This window comes from Anser cygnoides, chromosome 1 (assembly GCF_040182565.1).
Source record: "Anser cygnoides isolate HZ-2024a breed goose chromosome 1, Taihu_goose_T2T_genome, whole genome shotgun sequence".
Taxonomy (NCBI): Eukaryota; Metazoa; Chordata; class Aves; order Anseriformes; family Anatidae; genus Anser; species Anser cygnoides.
In genome coordinates this window covers 112207830-112233820 of record NC_089873.1, presented here as the reverse complement: position 1 = coordinate 112233820, position 25991 = coordinate 112207830, and the positions used below count along the sequence as shown (strand labels likewise).

Genomic DNA, 25991 nt, shown 5'->3' with positions numbered 1-25991 from the left:
CATCCAAATGTCCTTTGGGTGTTTTGAGATCCTGCACCAGAGAGTCCTGAAGGACTAATCCACTCCTCCACACAGAGATCCTAGAAACCAGAACCAAATAGCCAACTACCTGACAAATCAGAACAGTATCATCAGACATCCAGTTTTCAAGCAGTAATGAAATAACCATTGCTTCAGTTGTCCTCTGCCTTTTCTAAGCCAGCTGGCATTGTGCTACAGGGAAATTACACATCCATTTTGATTATTTACTCTCATCTGCAGTCTGCATTCCCCACCCTCCCCCTGGATTTAACAATCATTACTGTTAATAAGGGCCAGGCAAGTGAGTGCTAAGGGTCCAATACAAAGGCCAAAAAAGTTAATGGAAGGCCTTTACATATTGAATCAAAATCATGCTTTCACACCCAAACAACTTCAGTGAAAGCTGTGCACTCATCTCCCATGTCACTCCAGCAAGAGACGTACATGTGCATCTGCAGATGTTCAATGGAGAGCACATGGTTGCAATACACTGATCAGTAGAGTTTGTCAACATGGGGAGATAATATGTCAATGCACAGGGATGGTTAGTGGTAATTGCTTACCACAGATTAAGTTTAAACTGCTATCAAACTTGATGGTGGCAGTTCTGAATCCAAAGGTTCCTACGGTCAGCGGTTCATTGATGATCAATGATACAGATAGACAGAAAAGTGGAGGCTTTAAAAGCCTGTTGAGTAGTTGGATGACCAATTCTTGCCAATTTTAATGGGAAACAGAACACCTAAAACCTGTTGCCAAGGGAAATAGATGAGGAAGACTTAAAAACTGCATTTAAAAAAAAATCAAATAGAAGAGTTCAGCAATTTTGTTCTCACATCTGATTTTACAACAATGGCTGATAGTGCTGGAAACTGGTTAAGCAATATATATGGAGAGAGCAAAGTGTGGCAAAACCCCACAGTTTAGATCCTGCAAGAGATAAATGAAATGTACTCAGTGGATGATCCTTAGCTGAACACAAGCTGCAGGGTAAAACATAAGCTTCAATCAACTCTTGCAAATAATTTGAGCCCAATACCATAAGTACCTTAAATTAAATCCCTCTCAACAGGAGCCAATCTAAATCATTAAACATATGTCACATAGAGAGCTATAATCACTACAAGTGTCATCTACATAGCATTTAATTTACATAGAAAATGTATTGAGGTTGTTAATTTGACCATTTTTCAATGTTCAGTATCTCACAGAAAACATACATAGTTAGAAGCAACATTTGCCTTGTCACCAAGCAAAAACCACACGTGCATGCAATTCTCTTATCCAGTTTGTTGTGGCATATGTAACTGTGAAAGAAAGCTTTCCTACCACATACAAACAACCCACCTCTTGTTCGAGATCTCCACTATGATTTATTACTACCTTCAGAATTTCACAAAGTTTCATGCCAGGTGGGATCATTAGATAATCCACACCTAATTCCACCATAAAAAGGAGCAGAATTTCATACTCTTACCTCAGAATGGAGCCCATTAACTTCTACAGGACGGTGCCACATCTTTCAGAAAGGCACTCAGTGTTGATCTGAATAAATTACAATCTGCCAAAGAGTAGGTGTTCTGGCTTATGGTCTTTAAAACTGTCTCTGTTTTCTAAAATCATACGCCCTGTCAATTGTCACATCTCTGGGGGTTTGGGGAGTGGGGAGAAAAGAGAGAAGGAAAAAAAAAAAAAGAAACCAATCTCCCTCTGTCTCTGTGATTCATATCATACGAAACTTCCTATGGGCACCTTGGTCTTTGGAGACTTGTCCATCCCCAGGTAGCACATGGACTGGGGATATTTCAGGTGTGAGTGTTAGGGAAAAGAATAACTGGAGGCTTCTCTATGATTGCACCAAATGCATCTTTAAATACAACAATCAATGAGCCTGGTTCACTTATTATCTTTAGTGTATGTTGAAAGAAAGTCATTTGGGAATGTGAACGGAAGTAGCCTGAGACACTTCATAGATACTGATATCAGAGTCATGCCCAGCAGGCACCAGCATTTTGTAGAAACAAAATAACTAAACAAAGCACAAAGGAAAAGAAGTATGTCAATATAATAAGCCAAAGGAACCTCTTTGACACATCTGCACCAGCCAGCAAGAGTTTAAATAGCAGGGTTTGGCCTTAGTATTTTATTTCTTGAGTTACTAAAACCAACATGATAATACAAAGGAATGGGCATATTGATTAAATACTGGTTTCATTGAATATGGGCAAAAAAGTTGCATTCACATCAGTGGGACAAGAATCACATACACTGAGAGAATATTCACAGTGTCTCCCTGAATCTGAAGAGTGTATATGACAATCTGCAGGACAAGGATGCCCTAAATCCAAAGCCCTTTTAGTCGGCCACTGCTTTCTACCCTGCTTTCCTCAAGACCTGTTGTATTCCCCTTAGAAATCCTTCTTAAATTAAATTAATTTTCTGAAAACCTTAGCTCAATATTTCTTTTAGAGACAGCTCATGCCTAACAAGAGCTGGTGGAGTTGCCTGTTCAGGCAGTTCTCTTTCACCAGCTCCAGCAGGCGTGAAACAGCTCCAGCAGCCTGAAACAATCTCAGGTCTGTTGTTATGGAAATCCATCCAGGGGTTTGTAAATGCGCGACATGAGGAGCTCAGTGTTTGATTTTAAGGGAAAGACTAGCCTCGATGTCACTTTGGAACAGGTCTAACATATAACTTCTAAAAAATGGAAGACCTTTCAGTTGTAGAAAATGCCAAGAAAACTCCAAATAACACAAAGTATAGGAAGTTTTATATGCAGAAAGGAAAAGTGAATCACCTAGCAAGGAAAAATAAATCTAATCTCTCCTGAGCTGAAGTTGTAATTTTACTTTGAAACTGAAGTTTTTCTTCTGATTGATGGTAATGGGTTTCAAGCCATACTTTACACACTGTGCTAATTATAAGTAATTACAGTTTCCTCTTCATAGCAAGGTTATTTTATGGACTTTTCGTCATAATTTCTAACAATGAAATTATGAGTCTAAAAAAACCCACATAATAGCTATACCTAGTAGCCTCAGCTTTTATATAGTGAGCATCTGAGGAATGATTTAGTAACCATGATATTCACTTCAGGAGCCCAAAGATGTAGTTTCCAGTTTTTCAGTGAATAGTCTTTTTCTTTCCTTTATTTTTTTTTCTAGATCATTTAATATTATACTTCAATTTTAATGTGACTAATGCATTTGTAAAATTCTCCACAACCAAATTTCCCCCCACCTTTCAAAAAGTGCATATCTAACTTTTCTATCAATAACTGATAATTGCAACCAAGTATAATACAACTACAAGTAATAACTGTATTATCTATAATAACTAAAATATCTAACTAACAAGTTAATAATTTCCGATGAAGCTGTTCCCATTGAAGCTTACTGAGTGGTTGTCCGTGAGGACATGGAGTACGTAATGCCTTAACAGTGCCTATAAGAAATTTTCTGGAAAACTTTGGGCTTGATCCATGGCTTAGAGAAGTCAATGGACTTTGGCTTCAATCATATTGTTTGCCTACAATAGGTAATGCTAGATCAGGAAAAGAAACTAAAAAAAAAAAAAGAAGGAATATAGTCCTGCACAGACCCAATGTTGAATGGAACAACCAATGAGAGATAGAATCTAAAAGTGTATTTTCAAAGCGGCACAATTTTAAGTGTGCATAACTGCTAACATACTCATTGCACATAACAAGCAAATCTGTTCAAGATAGAAAAATCTGCATAAAGATTACATATCTTTTACAGGAAACCAATAATGCCCAATGCACTTCTCATGTCTTCATGTTATTTCAGCCAAATTATTGCTACTGAAATCTTTTCTAATGCAAGAGCAGACTACTTCAGCTTTGTGGTAAAAATCCAAGGATCATTGTGTGCAGTCATGCTACAGCAATTTCATTTGCAACCAAGTATAAAGTGGAATACGTTCTGAATTTTCATTTAAAACTTTTTGATAAGCACGGATGTAAACACATTTGAGTTTTTCTTTTTTTTTTTTTAGTTGTTGTTTGGTTTTTGTTTGGTTTGTTTTTTAGGAATTTTAGGAGCCTTTCACAGACTCCATTCGTACAAATCATATTCATTGCACATAGTTCTTGAAACACAGAGAAAAATTCAAAACACTGTGGATAAGAAACAAGAAAGAGAAACATATGTAGCTGCTACAGTTTTTTCCACTCAGTTTTATACTGAATTTATCCCTAAGAATCAGCTAGTAAGCCTCAGCACTGGAATGCCTGAGAATGATTGCTGGTGCAATAAGCATTTCTATGTATGCAATTGATGCAATTGCTAAGCATTTCATGTTAGGGTTTTATCTAGTTAGAAGATTGCTGGGTTAGGTATCCTGAAATTTGCCAACACATCGTGAATTTGGTTTACATAAAAGATACCACTTTAACAGCTTTTGTGACTAATTTGAGTGGGGGCCTCTGAAATTCACAGATTGATGTACAAATGAAATCATAGAAATGAAAAGTTTGAATTCAAAGAACATATCTGGACATTCAGTATTGAGAAAAGTGGTGATACAACATGGAAAGTTCCCTAGTGCAAGAATTTCTGAAGTTAAGGCTCTTATATCCCATTTAATTTAGGCCCCATTATGCACAGGAATTTCAAAAACATATATTTCAAACCCATCTCCAACTGAAGGCTCAACACTACTGGGAATGCTTAGTTTCCTCCGCACATTCTAAGCATTTTCAAATCAGTCTTGTGAGAACAGGGGTTTTTGAAGAGTATAAGTTCTGAGGGGAAAAAAAAAACAAAAGCCCTTACAAGAAAACAGTGTTCCTCTAGTTGTTAGTAGCTCCAGTTCAGGTTCCCATTCCAAATTTCCACTGAAGTTGCATAATTTAACATTTCATAAAGTTGTGATCAGGTGCAGATGTACTCTGTTTACACTTGTTATTTTAACATTTGCAAATGTAGATGAGAATAAGATATTTTTCAGACACAAATGGCCCTCAGTAGTTTCATGAATAGAAATGTTCCAGATTGATAATTACCAAGAAAGCTTTAAATTGCAGGCACCTCAACTAAGTGTCTTTTCAAGAGCCAACCATCATTATTATAAAGAAATATGGCAACTCAAAGCGCAGGTGCTGATTAAACATTACATGTAAGAGTGGATTGGTTACAAAATCTGCAACTCCATCCGTAAAGATGTAATCTTAGATGAGCCTACTTAGACGTTTTACTTTACAAGACTGAAAATGTATCCTGATATTTTTCTTTAAAGCACCTGCTATGCTGAGGCTGCAATATAATAATATCTTGTTGAGAAAACTGTCGGCTCATTTTCTATGTGTTCCTTTTGATACTTGGGTATTTAAAGATGAAACTACATTAATCTTAGTGAGAGAGAGACTGAATAATCCAGAAGGATGGAGAAAAAATATATTTCTATAAAGTTTAAGGAATAACAGATAAACCCTGAGTAAAATCTGCTCATTTCATCTTTCTGGCATCTCACAAAGCATGGGGGACAGTCAGGGAAGGGCCCCATTCCAGTGTGTGATTGGAGCTCCAAAAGGGTCAAAACAATTTATGCTGTGGGAAACCTGGTGACATTTGGTTTTATATTTGGTCCTCTACTTCAATAAAAGACTAAGGGATGGAAGGTCTTATTTATTTTACTGAAAATCATTTTAATCATGTCTTCTTTTTTTTTTTTAATGTTATAGTTTTAAACCTTACATTCATATTTTCTTAATTAAATACATAATGTGGTCTGAATAGCTGATTGCAGTCTTACCTGTATTTTTCCACTCTTTCTAGAAGAATGCAAGTTTTCCAGTCCTATTGCAAAAGTCTCATTTGTATGAAAGATCAGTAAAAGAGGCTTGGGAAAACTCTTCCAGGCTAGCCATGGCCTGAACATACTCTGTTCAGAGAGGGGCTTTATGGGCTGGAGTTCCTTAACATTTTTTTTTTTTTTCAGAGGAGGAGTTCAAAAGCTCTTCCACAGTATAATCTCTTCCTAATAGACATGTTACATAGCTCCCCTATAAGCCAAGACGAGCTCAGCAAGCAGTGTGCCAAGCTGGCTATGTTTTATTAATGCATGTCTTCTGGATTCTCAGCATCTACCTTTATCCAATAGCTATAAAACATAGCTGATGCTTCCCTTTGCTGAAGTGTTACAAGAAATGCCATCATTTCTTTCTGATCAGGACTGAGCATACTTGGCTCAATTCTCCATCTCTGGAACAGTGGTATTTAAATGGCTGTTGGGCCAACAGCTGTTTGCACCTACATAGTGCTCAAGCAGACCATAGGGAAAAACAGCAGCAATCCTGGGGCCACAGTTTATGATGTTGCAAGTGAGAGGCTGTGCTGGGGGATAAGTGAGGGAACAGCAGCTTTTCCGCACTGACCCCCTTCCTACTCTGCTAGGGACCTACATCTTACAGGATCAGAGATGTGGCCAGAAGAATACAGTGTCAAGAAGTTCCCAAATGCTGCCTGATGTGCTTTTGAAGCTGAATCAGGAAGACGTGAAGGATAAAGGAAGGATAAACACACCAGAACTGCAGCAGGTTTCTTGTTTTCTGGCTGGTGTTACCCCATTGACCACATTGACTGCCTGAACTGGTGGGGCCACGGGCTCCAGTCATGGGCTGAGATTTTGGCAGGGTTAGTGAAAAGTCCCAGTGGACCTTTGGCCACCATGGGAGAAGGGAAAGGTGCTGACTGTCACAAGTAAAGTCCTCTCCATTTTAGAGTAATTATTTTAATTCTTGTCTCCAGAGTGAGAGAACCAACTTCAGCCTCAGACTAGTCTACCCTGGTTGTTGTGTATCAGAAGGAAACAAAGCCAAAATTCACTGTTACTGAATGTGCAGTGTGTAACAACAAAAGCTAATGTAATCTTTGTATCTTTAACATTTAAATTCTTGATCCACTGTGTTAGGATGTTCTTTTTAAAAACACAGTGTCCGTAATAGCCTCCAAGGGGATATCTCTGCTGTAGCTTGCTAAGCTGTGGGCTCCTTGACATACCCCACCAGAGAAACCCATGTCAATCATTTCTGGATCAATAGCTAGCACTGCCTTTAGGGGAATTTTAACAGCTGTATTTCAGAAAGAGAAGAGCGATTAACTGAAGTTAGAGTGCAAAATGTTTTCCCCACTAACTTTAAACTCCCTCCACCACACCACCACTTCCGTTCTGGAAAAGATGTACTTTTGGACAGTCCGTGATTTGAGTTTATCCATGCTTTTTCAGGATAAGCTCAGATTTCTTCAGCTTTGTTAAAGACCTTACTTTCATAAGCATCTTACGAATAATAGTGCTTAATGGGCACTCACAAAAAGAAAAATATATTTTTTAAAGATAAAAACCTGATGTTTATACATAAAGGGCTGTTTACTGAATAACACTTATTTCAAAGAACAGTCTAGGATTTTGAAATCTGATTTTCTATTTCTGTATAAGAGCTTGAGAAAAAATGGCTAATCCTTAAGTAGTGTCACTGCATATACAAACTCACAATTTCTTCATGGCAAAACTGTATCCTCACAGCTCAGGACTGCTCTCCAGCTACAGTAACTAAACTCTTCAGGGATTCAGCCAAATGAAGCTATACATCTTTCTATGGGTCAGCTGCTGTCAGAGTGCAGAAAAATAAAGTGAAGTGGCAGTACATGCTGTATTGATTGCTGCTTTCTGGGAAGTGCAAGATCTTGTAGCAAATGCAAAGGAAGGTGGCGAAGCACTTTTTACACAGATGTGCTTCCTGTTATAAGCAGGTACCTACATGAAAGCATGTGGCAAAAACCCTCTGAAATCAATTTTCTTTGCCATTGTTTTAGATAGGGTCTCTGTTGCTCTATTTGGAGCAGTTACTCCTGGTTTTCCTCAAACATAAAGTACAATTACTTTGTATTTGCAACAAATCTGACTATATTTTTTAAGCTTTCTAATAGTTTTAAGGTAGCTCCAACTAAAATCAGTAAGGAAAAACTTCCAGCAAGTTCTGCAGCTCAAGGCCATCAGTCTTTTAGCCCTTCTTTCAGTCAACTTTCTTCCCATTATCCTCATCTACTGATATTTCTGTGAAATTATTTCCCTCTTCTTCTATTCTTTAATATAAACTTTTTTTTCCTCTTTGTAATTCGGTCTCTCCTCTCTACTTTCATGTTGTCTTTCCATCCCTTTTCATTTTCAGATGCATTTTGTAGTCCAGCACATGATCAGCAATTAATGTGACAGGATATCTGAAAGGGAAATCCTCTGACCCAGGCAAATACGTAGGAAAACCATATCTGTGAACTAGTGCTCTGAAAAATTTAAAAAGACACCAGAAAGTAAGTTTCTCTTCCATTGGGAGTATTTAAATTGTTACAGCCTAGTGGGAGAGATGCTCAGCCGTGAGAGAATTTGATTAAAACCTATTGAAATTGGTAGAAACGTTTACTTTCTTCAGCAAAGTCTTATTTTTGCTGAACAAATGACAGAGGGAAAGACTAACAGTTTGCTACTTTGCTGCTGGGAGCCCTAAAAAAATAAAAAATAAAAAATAAATCACAGTTTCTGTAGAGTCCTAGAGTCCTGGAGTGTTTTTTTTTGTTTGTTTTGTTTTGTTTTGTTTTGTTTCCCCACAAAAATCAGGAAGCAGAAGGATGACAGCAAAAACTATGAATGGATCCAGCTACAGAGCTATGGTCAATGCATAGTTAACAAACCCATCATCTCATCTCATTAATTAAAGGAATTAATTACAGGAATCTTCATTACTTTATATTCCGAACCATCATTACAAGCATTTTGGCAGTGATCACACTGAGCTAAAACATCCACTTGAAGCACCCACCTCGCTGGGTGAGGCCTTCTTCATTGTCCTGCTGTCAGCACATCTCCTTGCAGCATGAGTCTGGCAGATATTAGGGAGTCCTGAAAAGAGCAGCTCAACTCATAACATACTTCATGATTAAAATACATCTCTGTTGAAGGTGGAGGCTTGATTTTCTGTGTACTTTCACAACATGCAGCGTACCACCTGTGCTCAGCACAGCAGACTTGATGGTGCACATGTGCAGTGGGAAAGTGGGGTGCTATAAACCTGCATGCACTTCTTTCTGTGCCCTTTCCAGGTGCACTGCTCCTGGGGAAAACATCTCACACAAAATCAAAGCCCGTTCTCTGTGAGGCTCATCTGCCTAATTCTAGCTTCAAGAAGAGAAGGGAAACAATTCTTACTCTCTTCCCCTTGCTGCAAGACCAAAAATAGCATCAGATGGACCCAATGTTGCGTGTGCAACTGGGTAATTAGAACCAATTTTCTCCCTCTCCTGTTTTTCTCTCATTCGAAATTAATGCTACAATGCACAGATAGCTGGTTCACCCATGCAGGTATGGTTCTGTGGGAGGAAGAATAACAAACAATGTGAATAACATATGTATTATCCTACATTTTTAGTGCCTGCTGACTAGCCTCTGCATCAAGTAAAAACAATAAAATACAGGCAGCAAGACAATCATTTTTAAACTACCATCAAATAAAGAATTTGCACTTCTGAAATGATCCTTTGGTTTCTTGCTAGTACTGCTGCTGTATTGCAAGAGATGCGTAAATCAGGTCAACCAGTTTTTTCCCTGTAAAAATAGAAAAAGTTCATTACTTTGAAATTCTTTAACATGAATCATGTCAATTGAGCCTTTGGGAAATATCTCCACACTCACAAGTTGCACTCAGACACATCCCATTGGAAAAGGCAGATCTTTGTATCTTAATAAGCTCAACTTTTTATATATGTACACACACACGTACATATATTTATCCCTTTGCTTTCCAAAGGATAAAAGCATAGGTGAATGCAGTAGCTCACTAGTGTGAGGACAATTATAAAAACCTGTCCCCATCTCTTGTAGAGAATGTCTTGGATAGAGGAATGTTTTAGCATTATCTATTTAAGATCCTTTCCCTTCTTTGCACCCTTCATCTCAGTCTTTAATCAGGTCTTGTTTGCTGGGAGTTCTGCATCTCAACCTGACATGAGTGTTGGTGGCTCTGCTGCACTCAGAGCACTTGCACCTGTCTGTGCAAGGGCTGAAACTGAAATGTGGTTTCTACCACTTTAATCACCGTGCAACTAAAGCACTGACCATGTTGCATGAATATAACAGAAAGGCTGAGTCTCTGTGAGGGTTCAGTCTAAATCAATCCAATTTTGAATCAGACTTCAAAGCCTGACAAACCATACCCCGCCTCTTGTTAAAGCCGGTAGCAAAGTCTCCACAGAAGCTGCAGGAATTCACTCAGGTCCTAAACATGGGCCCAGAAGTGGATTTCAGTTGTGCAGTTTTGAACCTAGGACCATCAATTTGTCAAATATTCAGTGACCTTTCTAAAAAAATAATAATATCTAACCTCAAAAAACAAGTCTGATCCTCACATTTGCTGACTTTGACACTTTGGTTGCTCCTTTTTCCTTCCTTCTTCAGAAGGCTGCAGGTCATGAACTTGTCCCAAGTTTCAGTTTCTCAGTCCTGCATCACAGACCTGGAAAGGAAAATATAACCTTCACCCCCACCACCAAAAACCATCCCTGCTCCAATTTATTCTGCTGAGTTGAAGATTTTTTGTAGTCTGGAGATGCTTGCTATCTACAGAGATAGCAGAGAAAATAAACACAGAGGTGAGGGTAAGGGACGCAAGTAATCCTGGTGAAGACCAGAGCGTGGTATTTGCCTTTTGTGCCCACTGTCTCTTCTTTTATTTTTGATTTGGATTGCTGGAAACAATGAAGGTGGAGTGGGGAAAAGGTATGGGCTTCAAGTGTTGTTTGAAGTGCATCCCAAAAGGAGGCGGCTACGGAAGGATGAAAGGTTTCAGAGATCATGTTCCAAATCCAGGATCAGGCACAGTCAGTGAGATGGCTGTGACATTTGGCAGGGTATAGAAAGAAATCAAAGGCGTGATGGGCAGAAAAACAAGCTGGGTGGATGCAAAGATGGCAAATGCTGAGGTAAGGACTGGGGCTTCCAAAAGGGAGGGAAGAGGCTGAAGGAAAGAGCAATGTGTGGAGGACTTCCAAGGCAGTGTTTGAACAGATTGAAGAGGGAGTGATGGCAGAAAAGTCACTCAAGCTCTCAGCTTCATTGTCTGTAAAATGAGGATGATAATAGCTGCCTAACTCAAAGGTCCCTGTTGCAAGGCTAAATTCACCCGTGCGAAGAATGCTAATGTGTTTAGTTTATATTCTGTGAGCTGAATGCAAAACCCATGCATTTAATTCCATTAAAACCTAGGGGAGTAAGCCCATTTCAGCCTGGATTTGTGAACGTAAAATGCAATTATTGTTGGTTATAGGATTGTGATTGTTGATGATTATTTCCTGAGAAACTTTTTTCTGTTTTTAATTCACACATATAACAGAGCAGTTTTTAGGTCATGTATAAATTGGAGGTAATATCCAATTTCTGGCCTAATCTTACGCAGTTGGTGAGCTAACTTTAAAAAGAAAGATACTGTTAAACTGTCTGCTAAAGGTAAACCTGCAAGTAATAACCCATTTGGTTATTCTTTCCCTGTAAGATGAATGCCCAGACTTAGCTCTGTGATGAGCACACTTGCACTGGCTCTCAGTCAGGCTCCTTGTGGCATAGGAGAAGTCGGCAAGGATGGAGAAAAACACTTGGGGTGTTTTCTAGCAGCAAGTGCTTTCAGTCCCAGCAGCACCCTCTTTAACTGTGTAAGTGGACATTATTTGCAGGAAAATTCTTTATAAGTACTGTTTCGCCTAGCTCCATTTCGGGATAGCATCTATAGCCCTACCACTCCACCAGCCCCACTGAGAGTCAGAGGTGTGCGCTAGCCCATAGCCATTCAGACAGCAGAGTGGTGTGAGTCCGTGTCCGTATTGACTGAGAGCAAGGGCAAACTGTATGTTAATCTGGCTTTATGAATCTCCTACGTTAACTTGGCATCAGCAACAGCTTCTCTTTCAGGAAGCCAGTGACATGTAGCTGCACAGTTATTAGGGTTTTAACTCTCATTTCTCTTCAGTGGGAGACAGGTGGGTTTTAATGAGGTCTCACGGACCTCATGGTGTTCAGACGGTGCTGAGAAAAAGAGGGGAGGCTTCTCGAAGCATTAGTCCCTCTGGGAGGTAGGTGTTCAGATGTTTCTGGAAATCCTGCTACCAAACCACCTGCACCTCGTGGCACTAGGACGCCGTTGAAAGCTGTCAGTGTCTCAAAGCCTCAGGGATGGAGCAGTGACTTCCAGTGGGCCATGTGCCTCAACATCGCTGATTCGGTGTGTCCTCTTGTGCAACAAACATCTCCCCAGGCAGACGAGAAGGTGCACGTCATGCTCAGTCTATGAAACTAGGATATTCTCTGAGTAAGGAAAGGACACTTGGATATCAGCCATGTAGAAATGTAGTTTTATACTTAATTGGAGAGAACTATAAAAATAAAAAACTTTTTTTTTTTTCCCAAGAGAAAAATTCCTGTGTCTTTATAAAGAAAATCTTAGTTGCTAACTATATTTTTCCTTTCTTATTTGATTGTACCTTTTAATATTTCAAACAGTTTTCACTACATGGTCAGCATGTTTGTTTTCAAATAGCCTTCTTTTGCCATTTGAATGTAGAACCTGAATAAGAACATAAACTATGTATGGCTTCTGAGGTTTTTAAACTCCTGTCTCTCACTTTAATTTGTCATAATATCCAGATACTTTGAATTAGTATTAATATGCTTACTACTGGAATCGTGTATGTATGAGTAGCTGTGCTACTCTCCTTAAGTTGCTGGAACTGCTGGATGTAGGACAGAAGTGGTATGCTAAGGGATGAAAGGCTGTCAGCAAATAAAAATCTCAGTGATATATTTTTTAAATCTCATTGTGTCTGGTAGCTTTACCTATGGTCCTTGAATATTGTATCTAGTGTTCAGCAGCTCTCTCTTTTCTCAGTTTTAACAATACAAACACGACTTACGTCCAATGCCATCATTTTTCACTGGTCAAAAAGCAGAAGGAATTACTTTAGTGATAAAGAATTAAAAAATATCTGGAGAGTGGTTCAATAGCTGATACATGCTGTGCAAAGGAGGTTAACTACTGTGTGGAAATAAACACAGAGGTGAGGGTAAGGGACGCAAGGAGGTTACTACACTACAGTGTGTAAGCATGGGCAGAGACCTGCCATAAACTTGCCTCATGCAGCCACCAGTGAGCTGGAGAGACTCACAGAAAGTTTAATTGGGAAATCTGAAGTTTTTGTAACAAGATAATGAACATAAGAATGTTCCAGAGAAAGATCTAAATTTGAAAAATAACTGCTCTTTTGGCATGTCCATGGCAACCGCTGGGTTTCAGGCTGGTTTAAGGGCAGAACATGTTTTTCCTCTTTATTCTCCCTTAGGTGTCAGAGGGTAATACAGACCACCTTCAAAAAGCAGTTGTATTTTCACACCTCTGTTTTGCAGGCTATTAGGACTGTTTTTCTCTGCAAGCCTACCTCCAATCCAAGTGGCTTTCTGCAGTAATTTAATAGGGAGTACAAAATTAAAAAAAAAAAAAAGGAAAAAAAAGCATTGTTCTTATGTTAGCTATGGAATAGGTAAGGAAAATCTCTACAAGCAGGATACAGCTATAAAAAATATATGTTTTGAGAAGTTAGCATTTAACTTTGAAAGCATCAAATAATACCACTGACTGAAATCACAGAATTTCCTTTATGTCTACTCAGGCAATTCTGTGTTCATACAGCTAAAAGAGTATACTAGATCCCTGGTATTGGAACTGAAATTTGTTAGTGAGATATTCTGCATTGAGGAAACCCAGCTAAAAAAAGACTAGGTTGATAACTGACATCAGAAAGGTCAACAATTTTTAGCTGTTGCTGTTTATGACTGGTTTTAAAGTGGGGATAGAGATTTTTTCCCAATAACAATCTTTTGAGCTGTGCCTTGTCTTGAAGCAAAATGTTGATACCCATTCAGAGATATGGAAATTGATTCAGCCATGACCTTTTCTAAAACTCTTTCAGTCCGTGATGACCCTGTTAAATGAAACATTTGCTTGCTCAGAAGGACTGAAGCTGCTTTTTCAGGTGCCTACTGAGGTGTGCTTTTATATTTTTGACATTTTACTTGCTGTAGGTTTTTTTTTGTTTGTTTGTTTGTTTGTTTGTTTCAAAGGATGAATGGCGCTGATACTTTGTCATATTTGTCAGTTTGACTTGCATCCCTTGCTGTTTTCTGAAGAGGAGTCACTCATGTGGCTCAGATCTCATTTCTGTCAGAGAAACATTAGCAAAGTAGTAATTTTTCTCTTACTTTCCACGGCTAAATTAAAAGTAGGGGAAAAAAATAGCTTTTTTTTTCAGCTTCTGAGATGTCACTTCGTAAAGTAAATGCAGAAAGGAGAAGTTTTTTTTTCACACATGTTGTGCACTGAAGCAGGATTATCTGTTAAATGAACATGACTGCTGGGTTCTCCCACTGATGTGCTCACGTGTGGCTGATGGCGAGTTACTCCCTGAATGCAGTAGGGTTGGGTAATGTACATCTGGCTTTGCCACTCTGCAGCCTGCAAGCAACAGGGCATGGGGGACCAGAGCACAGGAACACTCCTCAGCCATATCTACTGGCACAGCACCTGGGAGGTTTTAACATAAGAACCAGAGCAGCCCCTATAGATCCTGCACTCACCTGATGTGGGGTACTCAGCTTTCAGCTGATCCAATGGTCTGAAACTGCACATCATGGCAGCAAACATGGCACTGCTGCAGAACTGTCAAATCATAGAATAACCCAAGTTGGAAGGGACCCACAAGGATCATTGAGTCCAACACCTGGCTCCTCACAGGACCACCCAAAAATGAGACCATGTGTCTGAGAGCATCGTCCAAACACTTCTTGAACTCCTTCAGGCTTGGGGAGGAGCCTGGGGAGCCTGTTCCAGTGCCCAACTACCCTTGAAGAAAGGACAGGCCCACCACTGCCCGGGGCTAAGCAGCCTTCGGCTGGCCAAAGCTGCAGCAGAGCATATCCTGGGGAGCTACTGGGGAGGAGAGGAGGGAGGTGAAAGGGAGAACTCAAAACCCAAGCTTTGTCCAATGTATGTGCTACCAGTGGCCCACCTTGAAAACCAGTGCTTGTTTTTGTGCTTAGCAGTAATAGCCTCATTTCTGGAACATCATTTATATCTTGAGTTAACATTGATTTTTTTCCCTTCCCTTGTAGAACCTTTGGTTAATTTGTTTTTAAAGTGTTGTACAGTAATTACTTGATTTAAATGAATCATCTGACAAATGGATTCTTCGTCAAACTTGTCACTTACTCTGCTATTTCTCTTTTAACCTGGACCTTACAATATATTCTGAGCTTGACTGTAAGTCATCAGCAGAACATGAGAGAAAAGAAACTATTTACTAAATTGCTGGATTTCATTAAGAGTACATGGATGAAAACACAACAGAATGAAACAGCCAGATTGTATTTGCTGCCTTGTTTGTGATGCAAATTTTTAGATTGATTCAGCTCTTTTTATACCCATAGGTCCCAACAGAAAAATCAGGCTCAAATAAGTAGTAGTTCAAGGTTTTCCCAAACTTCACTCACAACAAACAATGATTTCCTCCATAAACTATCTCACAGACTTTGTTCATGGGCAGCAGGGCCTCTCTCTTTGTGCTTAATTCAAGGATTAACCAAGAGAACATATAGTCAAATAAACATCTATTGGCTTGGAGAATGATGCAAGTGGTCTCATAATTTCCCTATCACAGGGGTGGAGAAGGGGAGCACTATCTTCAGAGACTCTAAATGGCACCTTGTTTAACATCTCTAGTTCAGCTAAAAGAATGGCTGAAGGAGAGCCCTGTGGGAAAGGATTTGGGCATATTAGTGGATGAAAAACTGAATATGAGCCAGCCATGTGCATTTTTCAGCCCAGAAAACCAACTATATCCTGGGCTCCATCAAAAGAATTGGAGCTGGTAGGTCGAGGGAGGTGGCTCTCTCCCTCTGGTCTTAGGGAGTAGGGGAGTACTGTATACAGCTCTGGGGCACACAGCACAAGAAGGACATGGAAGTATTAGAATGAGTCCAGAGGGGGCCACGAAGATGATCAGGGGGCTGGAGCACCTCTCCTGTGAAGACAGGCTGAGGGAGCTGAGGTTGTTCAGTGTGGAGAAGAGAAGGCTCCAGGGAGACCTTACAGCGGCCTGCCAGTACCTAAAGGGGGCCTACAGGAAAGCCGGGGAAGGACTCTTTGTCAGTGAGTGTAGTGAGAAGACAAGGAGTAATGGCTTTAAACTGAAAGAGCATGTATTTAGATTAGATACTAGGAAGAAACCTGTTACTGTGAGGGCAGTGAGGCACTGGCACAGGTTGCAGTATAACATGAAACCAAAGTTCTCTGCAAGTGCGTTACTGATATGTTAACATGCACAAAAGAAACCTGGAAAATGTGTTGAAAGGGTACCAACATATTGGTTGTACAGCTGACTGTCAGAGAGACATATCTGAATACATTTGAAGTATACACAATGGTGCATATGCTGTTTTGATTAGTTTGCTTAGCAAAACTTTCACTCTGTCCATCACTTCTCCTTTCCTTCCACTTCTTCCCTCTGCCCAGTGAATTTCAACTCTTTTTTTAAGGGGACCAAGCAAAAATTCTGCAAATTTCTGCTAATGAAGTATAAATAGCTCCTGCATATACATCAATTAAAATTAATCTCAATTTAATAGACAACTGATTAGAGGTCTGGAAAAAGTCCTAGTCCTAAAATGAGAAAATGTTTGCATTTATGCGTATGCATAGGACATGAAGACTATCTCATGGTATTTGAAAAAAGATATTTTAAGCTAAACAAGCAAACAAGCAAGCAAGCAAACAAAACGAAAAAGCACAGCACAGTAATAGTTTCCATGATGGAAAAGATTTTTTGCTAACATCAACTGTCTAATTAAAAAGTTATCTCAGGCTATTGATTATACTCGGTGGATTCCACCTTGCCTTATGAAACAATGTTCTGCTAATCCTAGTAGGGGTCCAAGCAAAACACAACAGGTGTATCTTGCTGGCCTAAGAACAAACTGACATTATTGCCAACTGAAAACACTTGTCTTCCATAGATGAAAGGAAGGAAAGTAAATTTTATTGAATCAGAAAAGAAGTAAGCTTGTTGGGATCATCATTGTCATGAGGAATTATAGGCTCTGAAAGTTCTATCTAACTAAAATGAAAGTCTGAAATCCATTTAGTAAATGAGGAAATTGGTTAAGTTGGTAGAATTGCTTAAGTCATGTTAAGGTGCTGTTACGTATGGTTTTGAGAAATAATGCTGCGTATTCAAGAGTAGCTAGAGATTACATTGCCAGCTTGGGTTTGATAGTCTCCAGTGTTTTCATTGCCGAGTTAAAATTCAAAACAGGTTTTAATTCCACTGTGTTTCCATTTCCTGATTATCAGCTAATGACTGCACTATTCCTACACTGGTGACATCAAAATTGCAAGAGATTGCAGCACATTAGCTGAATATATTCTGATGCTCGGAAAATATAAAGCGATATCTAGGGCTCAAATTTCACATGGGGAAATGTGAAAATATGTAACTGAGAAATCCAAAGTATTCTCTAGTGACTTGCACTAAATGAGTAAATTATACTTGCAAAATCAAGTACTGAAGCTGGAGATTGCTGTTTAAAGGAGCTATTTTTTTTCAAATTAGCTGTGTTTGTTATGCATTCATCAAATCCCAGTGCTCCTAGATAGGCTGAATATGTTGTTGGCATAATATAGTCTCTAGAGGCTAGAGGGAGTAGACATCCCAGTATAAGTGGGATGGTCTGTTGACTTGAAACACAGGCAGGCACCTTTCCCATCTCAGAATACATGCCAAAGTAATTCATAGTGCCTCCAAAACTAAAATTCATTCTTTACAGGTCCTCTTCTGGAAAACTTACTTTCATGTTAAAGTTCTTATTGATATCACTTGTTTTAACAAGGAACAAGAAATATATATAATCTCAGTTTGAAAGGTAGAAAATAAGTTTTGACAAATTGAGCAGAGCTCAAATAGCAGTTACCCAACTGAAACTGCACAGAAGGGCTGGGACACCTCATTGTTCAAATAGTTCAGAACAGATGTTAAAGGAAGAGTTTAGAGGAACAATAGGAAGTTGAGAGCAATTATGCTAAATGCAGCACTGCCCTTGCAAGGGGATTTCTAAAGCAGTGTCATGATGGTACTGGTAGGCACTACATCACAGGAGACATCACTTATCACTGGCACAGAGGCAGAATCTTCTCTGGGAGTAGCATGTGGCTCAGCTGTTTTATATCAACAAGTTCAACTTGTACAGCAATGAACTTTGATAAAGCAAAAATATTCACCTGTCTCCAAGAAAACTGAGAAATGGCCAACATTTGTTGGTAACATGTAAATAATAATAAAAAAGCCCTCTTAAGGCAAAGACCTTGAGAGGAAATTTTCGGTCCATTTCTACTCAAACTACATATCACTTTTGAATGTGGAACTTGTACTGTCAAGATTTGTAGAAACACTTCAGAAAATATCTCCAACACATCCAAGTTTCATCTCTAAACATAGATTACACTGAGCAGGGGGAACAAGACCAATGAATATGACTACTGCTTTTAGTTGGGAACTTGACAGAAGTTTTTGCAAGCATTTAAACATTTTACTACAGAAAGCCTGAATGATAAACATGTATCGTCTTTCACAGATGTTTGTCTAACCAGCATTCATAATACTGAGTTAACCTACAGTGACATTGTAGATAAAAACTAATGGTCCAATGTGCTTTTGCTTTTAACAGCGATTTAAACTGTTTTCCTTTATGAACAGTCAGCTTATTGTTGCTCATAATTTATTTTTCTCTTTTTTATGTACAGTGATGAAGAGGTGAATAATACTTCTCATTTATCTCTGTATCAACAGGAGGGATCTTTGAAACTGTGGAAAATGAACCTGTTAATATTGAAGAATTGGCTTTCAAGTTTGCAGTCACCAACATTAATAGAAACAGAACTCTGATGCCTAATACGACATTAACCTATGACATTCAGAGAATTAACCTTTTTGATAGCTTTGAAGCCTCGAGAAGAGGTAATTATCTCAATTACTGTGTCAAACATACATGTTCTATACTACCTTGCCACTGCCTGATCTTCTGTTCCAATTGTAATATGTGTATACAAACAGTAACATAAAAATTATGTTTCAAAGAGAATCAAACTGGAGTTGGTCTTGTCATCTAGTTCTGATAAAACACCTACATCCTGTCTGCATGCTAAGAGCCCCAGATGGAAGGAGGCAGGTCCAACCAGTTTTTCTTTCCAAAAAATAGATTTGCCACCTGGAATTCTGCAGAAAATGATCACTGCCTAACAGGGAGCACAGTGGGATGTCACAACCCATAATTAGCACATGCACACAGTTATCCATTATTCATAACAAATGATTTTTATTGTACCTTAAAGAGCAGAGGTCAGTAGTGCCCCAGTCCTGAAATATTAACACTTCAGTGGGTTAGACAGAAGTACAATTTCTCTGTTATAAGTAAGACATGGAGTGGACAAGTTTGGAATTTTTTGCGTATTATTTATTTTTCCTGGAGGAAAAAGTATGGTCCAATTATTTGCATCTAATTTACTTGCAAATGTAAACAGAAAGGGGGAAAAACACACAACTTTTCTTAGGCACAGTGTATTTCTTCACCTCTAGGAGGCAACATTGAAGTTTGCTAAAATTTTATATTCAGCAGTCTGGTTCCTGGAATTATATGGTGTGCACACAATCTATGCAAACAAGTTTGGGAAAAGACCCATAAATCACCAAGACTTTGCAGATGTGTTTTGCAGTTCATTATAATATCTCTTTCTGTAAAAAGTACAAGATATGTTTGGTCTAAGTTAAAAGATATGTTTGCTATAAGGCAAATGAAGGCTGAAAATTAATGTGCTTCACATCATGAATCATGTTAGAACACTGTTAAGCTTTTGTTTTTTAAATGTCTAAGTTACTAAATTCTCCTCACAGTACTTTAGTTTCTTACTGAAGATTGTGAAAAAAAAAAAATTTCAAAGAACATCAAGGGTAGCTTTAATTTCTGTTTATTGCTTTTTTTGCCTTTTTTTTTTTTCAAATATCAAATATATGCTGGAATTGTATGCTATCAAAAATCAAATACTCTGCATTTTTAATCCATATAATCCAGACCTCCAGAGAGGATTTTAGATTCCCTCTATAGTGAGAATCTCTTCTGTGACTATTGTGAAAATACTTCAGTGTCTTCACCATTTAATCTGTAGGAAGGAGTTCATTACAAATATTTTTGTAATTCTACACACTAAAGCACAAGGGATCCATGCAGACAATAGTAATTTCTTCTCTGCATGAATTATTGATATTATTTATGCAATTTCACATTAAAACCTGTTATCCTTTCAGAAAGCTTCTGAATTAAACCTTGAAAGCCTGTGCATTTTATGCTGTCTGTAAAACACCCATTTGTAGACTGAAAACAGAAAATAATTGATTTTCTGTCACATTCTATTACTACCAGAGACTAAATATTAATTTAAAATATCTCTGCTCATTGTGGGTGTTCAGATACTTAGTATTTCATCCAACAGCAGTAATTTCTAGATTTTCCACAAAGAACTACCTTACAAAGAGTACAGCATTGCAACTCTGTGCAGAGGTTTGTCCCAGTCCATAAATACCTTATTAGAAACATTTACGGTACATTTTACGAATGGACAAAGGTAGTTAAAATTACTTCATCTTATGTCAGTTAGCCTGAAAAGACATGGCAGGGGAAGAAAAATAAAAAGATGCCTACAGAAGGGATTCTTTTGCTGGAAATACTAACCACATTGGATGAGATACAGGCACAATGGGAAAGAAGCCTTTGTTGATACTAGCATTTGACTGATTTGGAAAGGTATTAAAATATCAGTGATGTTGGATCTTTATTTTTCTGTGTTGTTACTGAGGCCTTTAGGCTTTACCGCTTCTTCTGTAAACACCGATTATGGAGCGCCATGAATCATATTGGCGTTTACTGTTTATATTACTTCAGTAGCCTGAAATTAAAGCAACTCACATTGATAGTAGTTTGCCAGTCATGGGGGGAATCTGTATGGTGTCTGTTGTGATTCCATGAACATATTCCCTGACACACTGCCATGAAACTTAATTCATGTGACATCCCTTTGGCAAGCCCATAGTCAGAAAGCTCCTGGTTTCTCCAGGATAATGCCATTCAGAGAAAGGCAATTTGGGAATCAATGCAGTTTGAAGGCAATAGACAGAGAAGGTTTTTGTTTGTTTGTTTTTTTATAAGCAGGAAACTGGTTCTAGGATATATTGCTAATCAGTAACACCATTTTCAGGGACCATTTCCAAGTGGGTCTTGGAGCAACATGGTTACCCGTTGCCACTTTCAAATCATAAGAATGGATGGAGAATAAATTATCTTGGCAAATGCCTTGCGAGTTTCCTGCTTTTGCTGACCAGCAGCTTCTTCCTCCCCTCCCTCTTCTCCCCACAGCATGTGATCAGCTCGCTCTTGGTGTAGCTGCCCTCTTTGGACCTTCCCATAGCTCCTCCGTCAGCGCTGTGCAGTCCATTTGTAACGCACTCGAAGTCCCACATATTCAGACCCGATGGAAACACCCTACAGTGGATCACAAGGACGCCTTTTATATCAACCTCTACCCAGACTATGCAGCCATCAGCAGAGCAGTTTTGGATCTTGTACTATACTACAACTGGAGAATAGTAACAGTAGTATATGAAGACAGCACAGGTAAGTAGTACAGGTGTGCTGCAAGTCATGTGCTATGTGCTTCTGCTAATGTAAGTACATGGATAAATTCTGTGAGAGAGTGCCTGTGATAGTTCAGTTTGGCATTCTTACAGCAGCTTTCCCCAGAATATAGAAGAGAAAGATCTCTTAAGGCGCAGTTGTGCTTCCACTCCTATGGCTTTTGGAAAGCTGTTCACTTCATCAGAAGTTAAGAAGTCACCAGGAGGTAGTTTCTCAGTTCTTGGTACTGAGTCACATTTCGCTTCCTGTTTGTGGAACCAGTATCACAGCTTGAAACTGGTAAGTATTCTAGTGTGGGGCTGATTAGGGATTCCCTGTCTCAGTGAGGGGTTGATCTTTAAAAGAATGCATTTACAAACTAAGAGTTCAAACTGTAGCATTTTTAATGCAGAGACTCTCTTCTTCCTTGGAACTCTCTCAGAAAAAAACAAACCCAGTTGTCAGCTGGATACTGAATGCTGAATCTAAAAGGTGCAATTCGTGTAAATGTTTCCATCCTGGGACTCTTAACTAAGAAGTCATAATGCTTAATATTCTGTATTGATTGTTGATACTTGAAGACATCCAAAGAACAGATCCAGTATTGCAGGAAGAGAAAAAGACTGTTTTTTTCTAAAACCATTGCCAATAAATTGAGTGAAAATCAACAGTGAAAGCCAACGGCCAATAGCCAACATAGCAATAACTCGATAACCTCAGAAAAAATAGTGATCCTTCACCTTGCCTTATATGTACCATTGGGTCATTCCGGCAAGGACATTCATGCACAAGACAAATATATACCCACACCCAGCAAGAGAGCAATGACTTTTTTCATATTAATCATTTGATTTTTGTTTAAGAAGTGCTTCTTGCTCATATTCTCTCTCCCTATACAGATTTTTAAGGCAGCCTTTTACTTTCACTCAGCAGGAGATCATGGGCTTTTTTTTTTTTTTTTGTGGGAAAATTAAGTTCATGGGTAATGAGAAAGAAATCGTAATCACACACCTCAAAGAACTCTTAACTATCTTACTTTGTTTTTGGAGGCAGTACAAATTACATAGGAGTGCTAAATTAGCTAGTAGAATTGCACTGTGTTTAAATACTTGGACAAATCTTCAGCTGGTTGAGCTCCACTGACTTCAGATAAGCCCTGTAGATTTCTACCAGCTGAAGACGTAGTCTTAGAAATCATGTTCTTGTGTTTACAGATATAGAGTTAGATCTCAAAGTATTTCAATTATTTAGAAGATCTCAGACTTGCTGAGTGACCTTAAGCAAGTCATTTAATTTCACTATGTCCTCGAGCTTTTTGTCTCTAAAGTGATGATAAGGAAAAAATAAAGTTCCCCTCTCTAGGGTATTGCAACGTATGCTGAAATGAGGACAATGAAAGCCATATGGATGCCTATTAAGAATAATTATTGTTAAGTGGCACTCAGGTTAATCACTAGCTCAGGTTAACAACTTGTTGCTCACTTAGAGCAACATTGCCTTTTTCTCCCTCAGTCTCTCCTCATTTGCTCATGCCTTATATTAGCCAGGAAAGATAGTAAGGAGGTTTTCTCAATTCTATGTTCTTGTTTAATATTGAAATAATAATTAGATGCCAGCAAAGAAGAATTTATCATTTTTTGCAATGTACAGTATCAATATTGCATCAATACAAACATATCCTAGAGTCAACAAATTCCAAACACATTTCAGAGTATTTAGATGCTGAGGCGAAGTGTAGTCATGAAAAGGAAAATCTATAACTATATCAGTCAGAAGCTGGAAAGCAGAGAGACTGCTTGCGTGAGGTGCGAGCAGGTGGACGACCTGATCCGCATGGTGGCAGAGCTCAAGGAGGAGGTGCAGAGGCTGAGGGATATCAGGGAGTGCGAGCGGGAGATAGACTGGTGGAGCGACTCCCTGCAGGACCGGAGGGAGAGGGACCAGGGTGAGACGCCCCAAAGGGGGGTGGACCCCCTGCCCTGTTGCCATCGGGCAGAGGGAGGGGACCTGCGAGTTGAGGAGGAATGGAGGCAGGTCCCTGCTCGACCTCGCAGGAGATGCCCTCCCCTTCCGGCGCCGCCTTCCCAGGTGCCCTTGAACAATAGGTTTGAGGCCCTGGAGCTGGAGAGACCGGTGGGTGAGGATGAGGTAGGAAGCCTACCCGGGAGGATGCCTGAGGTGAGGAAGTTGACTCCACGCCTCAGGACTGCCTCCACCAAGAAAGAAAGAAGGGTGATTGTTGTGGGCGACTCCCTCCTCAGGGGAACGGAGGGCCCTATTTGTCGGCCTGACCCCACACATAGGGAAGTCTGCTGCCTCCCTGGGGCCAGGGTCAGAGATGTTACCAGGAAGCTTCCAAACCTGGTTCGCCCCTCTGACTATTACCCGCTTTTGATAGTCCAGGCTGGCAGCGATGATGTCGAAAAGAGAAGCCTCAGGGCCATCAAACAGGACTATAGGGGGCTGGGACGATTGGTGGAGGGAGCGGGAGTGCAGGTGGTGTTTTCGTCCATCCCTACGGGGGAAGGGAGAGGCACGGAGAGGACATGGAAAGCTCATGTGGTTAATAGGTGGCTCAGAGGCTGGTGCCAGCATAGAAATTTTGGGTTTTTTCACCATGGGGAGCTTTACTCGGCACCCGGCCTGATGGCCCCAGATGGGTCTCTATCTCCAAGGGGAAAACGGATCCTAGGCCAGGAGCTGGCGGGGCTCATAGAGAGAGCTTTAAACTAGGTAAGAAGGGGGACGGGGCTCAAACAAGGCTTGTCGGAGCTGTGCCGGGGGAAACAATGGCTAGGCCGGGGAAGAAGGCGATGGCCCAGCTGAAGTGCATCTACACTAATGCACGCAGCATGGGTAACAAACAGGAGGAGCTGGAAGCCATTGTGCAGCAGGCAGGCTACGACTTGGTTGCCATCACGGAGACGTGGTGGGACCGCTCCCACGACTGGAGTGCTGCAATGCCTGGCTATCGGCTCTTCAGGAGGGACAGGCAGCACAGAAGGGGTGGTGGCGTGGCTCTCTACATTAGAGAATCTTTTGATGTTGTGGAACTCCAGGCTGGGAATGATAAGGTTGAATCCCTGTGGGTTAGGATCCGCGGGAAGGCCGGCAAGGCTAGCATCCTGGTGGGGGTCTGTTATAGACCGCCGAACCAGGATGAGGAGACGGATGAGGAGTTTTATAGGCAACTGACAGAAGTTGCAAAATCGTCGGCGCTTGTCCTCGTGGGGGACTTCAACTTCCCGGACATATCCTGGAAACACAACACGGCACAGAGAAAGCAGTCTAGGAGGTTTCTGGAGAGCGTGGGAGATAGCTTCCTGACGCAGCTGGTCAGTGAACCTACCAGGGGTGGTGCCCCGCTAGACCTTCTCTTCACAAACAGAGAAGGACTGGTGGGAGATGTGGTGGTCGGAAGCTGTCTGGGGCAGAGTGACCACGAAATGGTAGAGTTCTCTATTCTTGGCGAAGCCAGGAAGGGGACCAGTAAAACTGCTGTCTTGGACTTCCAGAGGGCTGACTTTGAGCTGCTCAGGACGCTGGTTGGCCGAGTCCCTTGGGAGGCGGTTCTGAAGGGCAGAGGAGTCCAGGAAGGCTGGGCGCTCCTCAAGAAGGAAATCGTGATGGCACAGGAGCGGTCCGTCCCCACGTGCCCAAAGATGAGCCGGCGTGGAAGAAGACCGGCCTGGCTCAACAGAGAGTTGCGGCTGGAGCTTAGCAGAAAAAAGAGGGTTTATAATCTTTGGAAAAAAGGGCGGGCCACTGAGGAGGACTACAAGGATGTAGCGAGGCTGTGCAGGGAGAAAATTAGAAAGGCCAAAGCTCATCTGGAGCTCAACCTGGCTACTGCCGTTAAAGACAACAAAAAATCCTTTTACAAATACATCAACGCGAAACGGAGGACTAGGGAGAATCTCCATCCTTTACTGGATGCGAGGGGAAACCTAGTTACTAAGGATGAGGAAAAGGCTGAGGTGCTTAATGCCGCCTTTGCCTCAGTCTTTAGCGGCAATACCGGTTGTTCTCCGGACACCCAGTGCCCTGAGCTGGTGGAAGGGGATGGGGAGCTGGATGTGGCCTTCGCTATCCATGAGGAAATGGTTGGCGACCTGCTACGGAGCTTGGATGTGCGCAAGTCGATG

General features: G+C 40.3%; 1 protein-coding gene across 4 annotated transcripts in view; it reads left to right on the top strand.

Moving 5' to 3' along the window:
• Window positions 1–25991, top strand: part of GRIK1 (glutamate ionotropic receptor kainate type subunit 1) — a 165312-nt gene that overhangs the window by 68334 nt on the left and 70987 nt on the right. For all 4 annotated transcript variants that reach the window (XM_048071468.2, XM_048071469.2, XM_048071470.2 and 1 more), the window contains exons 2-3: window positions 18972–19139; window positions 21589–21846. In XM_048071468.2, coding sequence (XP_047927425.1) covers window positions 18972–19139; window positions 21589–21846 — 426 coding nt within the window. The remainder of the gene's footprint in view (window positions 1–18971; window positions 19140–21588; window positions 21847–25991) is intronic.